At 46.8% G+C, this 8,167-nt stretch overlaps 1 protein-coding gene across 1 annotated transcript; it reads left to right on the forward strand.

The window, feature by feature from the left end:
- Positions 1 to 3,035: 3,035 nt before the first annotated feature.
- On the forward strand, positions 3,036 to 6,824 carry GJD2 (gap junction protein delta 2). The gene is made up of 2 exons (XM_063091069.1): positions 3,036 to 3,556; positions 4,584 to 6,824. Exons 1-2 carry the CDS (start codon positions 3,486 to 3,488, stop codon positions 5,476 to 5,478), a joined length of 966 nt encoding a protein of 321 aa, XP_062947139.1. The 5' UTR covers positions 3,036 to 3,485; the 3' UTR covers positions 5,479 to 6,824.
- The last annotated feature ends 1,343 nt before the right edge of the window (positions 6,825 to 8,167 follow it).

An 8,167-nucleotide genomic window follows, 5' to 3' on the forward strand; every position in this document is an offset into this window, starting at 1 on the left:
GCTTTCCAAGGCTGCCTCTCTGATGCTCCAGCCCCAGGCTTGCAGGCTGGGCAGCTTTCCCAGGGTTAGTTCTGTGGGCATTGGGACCATAGTGAGCAAAAGAAGAATGGAAGAGAGAGCAGGGAGCTGGTAGTTAGCAAGAAGGCTTTCTACTGAGGGGTCCAGGCTCCCCCAAGTACGCAGGGACTTTTACTTGGCAGAGGGAGACCCTCTCTCCTCTCTGGATTGAATGATACTTACGATTGTAGAGAAGAGCCAGGACCACCTCTGCTCAGGGAACGTGCAGCTCTCCCAGGTTGAGGAGAATAGACAGCTGGAATAGCTACCCTACTCCTTCAACAAATGTTTCAGTTTACACAATGCTAAAGATGTTTAGCATCTATGAAACAAATGCATGGGATTTTCTGATCTCTAAAATTCATTCCTGCCCTAAAATCATGAACTGAAAGCTCCCAAATTTTTATTGTTATCAGATCTTTTTTTTTTTAATTGTTATGAGAGATTTTTTAATAATGCAGCTACCTAAACCTCACCTCCACAGATTTTAACTTAGCAGGTTTGGAATGGGACCACAGCACTCATTTCTAATGACCATCCCCAGATGGGCTCATGTACACCAACATTTACTCTGTGAGTATTCTATGAGTTCCACTAATTTTCATTCAGAATCATTACTTTAATAGAGTAGGATAGGTTTTAAATAAGAGTTAATGGAAGGAACTGCCCAATTGACTTAAATGGGGATCTTCAATCAGAGGGGAATTAAAACAGTCAGAATCTAGCAAGATGAGATAATGCCCTGAGGAAACTCAGAGATGCCCAGCTCTACACAGAACCCTTTCATATTTAATGCAGCACTATCAGGGCAAATTACTAATTGAAAATGGAGTTGACTGGGCTCAAAAGGGGAAGCACAACTTAGTAAGTGTAAAACAATTAATGAATTACCTTAAAAACATAAAAATAGTTAATTATTCTTGAAGTGCGGTGGTGAGAATGAGGTTCTTATTTAAAAATCGGCTACCCAGTCTAATAGATGTCTTAAAATATGGGTTCTGTGTATAAGTGCTTTTGTGTGTTTATACACCAATGCTGTACATACATGTTCATATGTTGAATCTATATGACATATTACGGTATATTTCAAAGTAATAAACTAATGATAGACCATTCAATCACAGCCTGGTGCTTGAAAATTGCACTGTATTTCCTGTAATCTATGCATTTAGGATCACTATCTTTAAGGGTTTGGGAAAACCAAGGTATAGAACATGATGATTTTGATTTGTGCAGCCTATTCTGGGTTATTTAAAAAATCTTAAGCAGATTTTCCTTGGGACTTTCTCACTCATTCACTCCTTGGCTGAGATCCTTTACTCCAAAAGTGTCTGCAGGAAGAGTGAATATAGGAACCCAGGGCCTAAGGGAGCAAGAGGAAAGCTCACTGAGTTGGGGAATCACCATTCCATCTGGAAGCCACTTGGATAATAGGATAGCCATCCATCCCCACCTTTGCACCTTCTCTCTGCCCAGAAGGAAACTAAGAAATACCTGCCTAGCCCTTATGTTCCATTTACACCCTATATTTTCTCCCTTTTTAACAGACTCTCTTACTTCTTTGCAGAGAAAAGCTGCTTCCTTGGGGTAAAGATGTCAGCTCTGGTAGAGTATCTTAGTGATCCTTGCAGCACCAAAGCTTCGGTTGGTCTTTGAACATCATTTTTTGCATAAGTGCGTTGTGAGTGGACTCAAGCCCATGCCCTGCACCTTTCTTCCTAGTCCCTGGGCCACCAGCTACCTAGCCACCTCGATTGTTCTAGAACTGAAGGCTCATCACGGGGTGGCTTATGTAATACACATATGTGCCATGATCCCTGTGGATAACTAAGGCTGTATTATATGCCTAAAACGAGTTAACAACCCCTGTACAGTTATATTTTTTAAAGGATAACCATATGTACTCACTGTGCTTTTGGTACATTTATATGACGCACTCCCAACTATGGTGTCTCCTAATATCGACCCCTAAGCTAATTAGCAGCCTGGTGTGATTGTTTCAATTTTTCAGAGACCAATTAAGTAGTTGTTCTAGACAGAACTGACAACAAAATCTAAATTTAAAACACGAAACCAGGATCTGCTGGTTGGAAGGAGATAGCCAAGGCTGGATAAGGAAAGTGGGGGTGGGGTGAAGTTGTGAGCGGCTGTTTCTGCCAGCCGAACACTGGGTCTCCTCACATTCAAATTAGACCACCATTTACCTGAGGAGTACCCCTTCCTCCATTAGTAAAAAAGGATTAAAAACCACCCAACAAACAGCAGAGCATGTGGGGAAGCGAGACCTTTAACTGCGGCCACCCCGCCGCCTCACCGCTAGGCACCTGTGAGGTTCAAGCTTGAACCCAGCCCCATCCCCAGGGGCGGCTTCCCACCTGCACTTAGGCTTCAGCCTAGGTGGACCCACCGGGATCCACGGAGGCGCCCCACCTCAGCCTCACTCTCAGCCTCCCTGTCCTCTCCAAGAGAGATTTTAAAACGCCTTGTTGTCGTCCCCCCTCCCCCTCCCCCACCCAGCATCTCCATCTGGAGGAAGGAATCTCCGTTGTCACCCCGAAGGCAAGAAAGCGAAAGGTGAGGGGTGCCGGAGCAGAAGGTAAACTACCGATTCCCGCCGCTCCCCGCCCACCCACGCGTCTGCTCCCGGCTCCCCCTCCTCCTGCCAGGGCTGGCGGTCAGGTGAGGTTACCTGGGCGCCCCGAGAAGCCCCAAGGGGCGCTGCGGTGCTTCCTCTCGGAGTCGCCCCACTCCCTGCCGCGCCCCCCGGGCTCTTGCCCCTCTCCCTCCCCGCGCGCGTCCCCGGCCCCTCGGGCTGGGACGCGCAGCGACAGCCGCACGCCGCGCTCGGCTCCCCTCCGCCGACCTGGCGTGACGCAGGCGGAGACTACTTAAGGGCGGATTAGCGGCGGCGGCCGCGGATTCCCGAGCCCGGCAGCCAGCGCCGCGCGCTCCGCCCCGGCCTCGCGGGCTGCTGCGCGGGAACGCCAGGTGCCGGCTGAAGCGGCAGGCGCGGGGCTAGTGCCGGGACCCTGCCCCGGCCCCCAGCCTCCGGCAGACGCGGCGCGCAGAGACCTCTCCCGGGCGGGCGGGAGCTGGCGGACCTGCGCGCTGTCCCCCCGCCCCGCCCCTCGTCCCCGCAGCCGCGGGATCCAGCCCCGACCCCCGGACGGCGCGGAGGTTCGTGCCGGCTCTCCGGCCCGCACCACCTGCCCCATCCGTCGGGACGCGCTTGGATTTCTTTCCCCGTTTCCCTCTTTTAAGTACAATAAAAGGGAGGGGGGATTCGTGGATTTTTTTAAAAAATTGTTTGCTTCTTTAATTGGGGGGCAATTCGCTCCCAGTCGGGAGGTGCGGCCCGGGGAGGGGCCAGGAGCAGGAACGTGCCCGGTGCTGCCCAGTCTTTGTCTGCTGCCTCCGGATGCACAGCGATGGGGGAATGGACCATCTTGGAGAGGCTGCTGGAAGCCGCGGTGCAGCAGCACTCCACTATGATCGGGAGGTAAGGGCGCCAAGCCGGCCGTCAGCGGGCCCCGTCGGGCGGCCCCTGGGAGTCCCTTCTCACGTCGGGACTGAGCCCCCGCAGCCCCCAGCCCGTCCTCTGCCTCCTCCCCATCGTTCTCTGTCCGTGCGCCTGTGTTCGCGGCCTTGAGGGATTACCCGACGCCCAGTGGTGCCCCCTCCTCCAGTTCCTCCTGACCAGCTCCCCATCCTTTCCCTATGAAGGGTTCACTCTTTCCACATCAGAAAAGGAGTTGTTGGCTCAGCCTTAGTACCCCCACTCTCCAGAGTCAGAGCCAATCTCCATCCGGTTCCCTAAATAGATTCTACAAAGAAGGCAGAATTGCATGTGGACAGAGAAGGGCAAATAGGGAGATGGATTTGCTCTTCGGAGCAGATGCAGCTTTTCTCAACAGATATTTATTAAGCTAAAGTGATTTGGCTGTTAAAACTTACAGGGTCAGGAACACACACACCCAATTGACATTTTTGTGTGTCTATATCTATGTCTCTATCTTCGTATATATATTCATGTATGTATATGAATATATATAATTCGTAGCTCTCTGTTTATATAAAGCATTGAGTCCAATGTTCATATTGAGAATAAGCTAAATATACCTGTGAAGTAGTTATATACACATCCTGTGTGTAGACCTTGAAACATGCACCGTCTGTACAGGTATTCTGTGTGTATTTGCTATATCCAGAGTGAAAGTGTGTTTTGTGTCTCTGTACATTCCATATATAGAGATGAAATCTATCCGTTGCAAATAGACCATATTCAGTGTTTGAAGATGTGTATACCTGGGATTCCTGTCATATGAAGTGTTCCCAACCTACCAGCACCCAGCAGAAAAGGAAGAGACAAAAAGGTTTCCCAGATTCTCAGTTCAGTACCACTCGGTAGTGGACAGCTCTCCAGTCAAAGGACTGGTTAAACACCAGAACAGGGAAGGCAGGAGCAGGGGTTTCCTGTCAGTGATGCAGCCCTGAGAACCTCTCTCCCTCCCTCTCCCCCTGCTCAGGATCCTGTTGACTGTGGTGGTGATCTTCCGGATCCTCATTGTGGCCATTGTGGGAGAGACGGTGTACGATGATGAACAGACCATGTTTGTGTGCAACACCCTGCAGCCCGGCTGTAACCAGGCCTGCTATGACCGCGCCTTCCCTATCTCCCACATACGTTACTGGGTCTTCCAAATCATAATGGTGTGTACCCCGAGTCTCTGCTTCATTACCTACTCTGTGCACCAGTCTGCCAAGCAGCGAGAACGCCGATACTCTACTGTCTTCCTAGCCCTCGACAGAGACCCCTCTGAGTCCATGGGGGGTACTGGAGGATCTGGAGGTGGGGGCAGTGGTGGGGGCAAACGAGAAGATAAGAAGTTGCAAAATGCTATTGTCAATGGGGTGCTGCAGAACACAGAGAACACCAACAAGGAGACAGAGCCAGATTGTTTAGAGGTTAAGGAGCTGACCCCACACCCATCAGGGCTGCGCACTGCAGCGAAATCCAAGCTCCGAAGGCAGGAAGGCATCTCTCGCTTCTACATTATCCAAGTGGTGTTCCGAAATGCCCTGGAGATTGGGTTTCTGGTGGGCCAATACTTTCTCTATGGCTTCAGTGTCCCAGGGTTGTATGAGTGTAACCGGTACCCCTGCATCAAGGAGGTGGAATGTTATGTGTCCCGGCCCACTGAGAAGACCGTCTTTCTAGTGTTCATGTTCGCTGTCAGCGGCATCTGTGTTGTGCTGAACCTGGCTGAACTCAACCACCTGGGATGGCGCAAGATCAAGCTGGCTGTGCGAGGGGCCCAGGCCAAGAGGAAGTCAGTCTATGAGATCCGTAACAAGGACCTGCCCCGGGTCAGTGTTCCCAATTTTGGCAGGACTCAGTCCAGTGACTCTGCCTATGTGTGAAAGGACAGGTATTGGGAAGGCCTGGGGCATGACAAGCAGCCCCGACACAGATGACTGTTCAAGGGTGCCTGTATCTGCCCTCATTTATGAGATTCTCACCATTAAGATGTAGGATGAGGCTGGTTAAGAGATCTTGCATCAGCGGAGAAGAGTAAAAGTAGAACAATTACCACCTGTCACACCGTCAGTTCCACAGAGACAATTGGGTAGATTGATGAGATGGATGAGTTGGACTTCTTTGGGCCCTTTTCTTTTATGGCCCAGCCTGATCCCGATAACAGTGGACTTGCACAGCTACCAAGTAGGACTTAGCTCTGCTGAGCTCATAACCCAGTGAATGGCATGAGTAAAATACTTCACTGATACAAAATGTGTGACCTATCTCAACATATCCCTTTATCCTGGGCTGCAGGACAAACATTCTTGAGGCATCCTTTATATATTTCCTCGAACAGCATGCCCCTTTTCCTCAACCCAGGATAGCATGCCAGCTTTTTTCTGAATCTGGCCTTACATTAGACCTAATATGGTTTATCTGAAAGCTAGAGGGAATTGCATAGGGTGCTTTTTGGAGAATGGCCACAGCAGAGGTTTGCATTAGAGCTCCATCTGATTGGCTCCTTAGTCAATGTGAAAACCTTAGGAATGTCTCAATATTTCCAATTTTCTAACTCAAACTGCACTGGTGCTGTTTATTAGGGGTGGGGGATGGGGGGAGGGAGGGAATTGCAATATGCAACTACAACACTTCCGTGAGATGGTTGTTGCACTGTTAGGCATGTGGTTATGAGCTTTGGGATATTTCTGCCTTCCAGCTTGTGGACTTTGGATAGCATTAAAAAGATTTTTTGTTAATGTCAAGGGTGTCTACCCGAGCCACAGAATTTCCAACTGATGTATCTCACTCATTTTCTCACATAGTTTTGTTGTGCAACACAGCTGCACATCATTTTGCCATGGTTTGAATTTACCTGTGTGCTCACACCAGAGACCTTAATCAGCCATGACAATCCCAATTTATTTTATCAGTTATTTTTGAAACAAACACACACACACAATCACTGGCTTAATAATCCTGGAACTAAACACTATTGGCTAACGTGTTTACGAATGCTTATTTGAGACACATACCAAAGGTTCAAAAAACTATTGCTTTGGACTGTGACTATGTTTCCTTCTCTTTGCTCTTATTTATTTAAGTGCCATACTGTACCTTTCACATCCACTGTGTATTTAGTTAAAGTACTGACCAAGAATAATATTTGGGTAATGTGCTTTTATGAAGCCCTCTGTTTCCTTTGAATTATCATTATCATTTTTGATTTAGATGTGGACATGGTGTAACACACAACTGAGGATTTGTTTAAAATAAAGTTCTTGCCTTTTTTTGTAAAATGGGAAGAGTTTGCATTTTTCTATTTTGATTGGGGTTATATTTATTTAAATACATGTTCAAAAATGTTACAACAGCAGAGCACTGGGGACAGGAAGTGAGCGATGGATGAATAATATTTGAGGGATGACCAGTAAAATCCAATCAGCCACGAACAGATGAAGAGAGGCTCGTACATTTTATAAATGTTTAGAGGAGAGTGGTGATGTAGTCAAATAATAGAATTTACTAACTCCTTTCCATTTTAGCTCACAATTTCTGCTTGTCTAAGTATATTTCTTGTAATACAAATGTCAATACTATGTCATATTAGCTTATTCCAGAAGTAGAAAAATTTCCCCTTTCCACCACATTTTTCTTGCCGTGGGTTGTTACATATGGCAGGCATACTTTTCTCCTCATGATGTTTTCAGGGCCTGGTGTTTAACCCAGTAGTCTAGACTAGTGCTGTCCAGTAGAACTTCCTATAATGATGAAAATTTCTTCTATCCATGATGTCCAATATGGCAACAACTAACTGCATGTAACTACTGAGCTCTTAAAAAGTTGCGAGTGTAACTGAAGAAATGAATATCTAATATTATTTAATTTTAATTAATTTAAACAGTCATGTATGGTTAGTTGCTACTGTATTACCCAGGACAGTTCTAGATGTTTAATGAATCATTTCTTATTGGGCTCTTCGAAGGGGACTGATCCTTTGGTTACATGTCATAAGACATTACTTTTTTTCTCCACAACATTTTACTATCACTTTTGGCATTTTTTGTCTACATGTGGTCCCATTAGTTCAGTAGGCTAAAGTTCTTCCTCAGTTCTTTAATACTATTCACCTTCTAATTTCAATAAGCCCTTGTGTAGAACATTGTGAAGCAACAGGGAATTTCCTGGATTATTGTTTTTGAAACACAATTGTTGCACCTTTTAGCTATGGCAGTGCAGATGCCAATTTTAGAATGAAATATGTTTATTTCAATCTATAGGTTTCCATCTGCAGTATAAATAAGCACTTGAAGATGATTATCCTTGCGAAAAGAAACAGATCCTCCTCTGTTTTGTGTTTGGTAAGCTAAAAATGTTTTAAGACACCTCCCAGAAATGGAGGAAGAGTGTTGCTTGAGAGCTCTTAACATATGTTTGGGTGTGAAAGAAATAGGGATCTGTGTGGAAAACAAGGTCTGTTGTATTCATGCCTTCATGTAGAATTAGAAGAACAGTAGTGTTTCCTGGTAGAAATGCACCCCATATCAGTGAGGCTGATCTATTTTAGTTCTTTGATGTTTCCAAACACCTGCA

This window comes from Cynocephalus volans, chromosome 3 (assembly GCF_027409185.1).
Source record: "Cynocephalus volans isolate mCynVol1 chromosome 3, mCynVol1.pri, whole genome shotgun sequence".
NCBI lineage: Eukaryota > Metazoa > Chordata > Mammalia > Dermoptera > Cynocephalidae > Cynocephalus > Cynocephalus volans.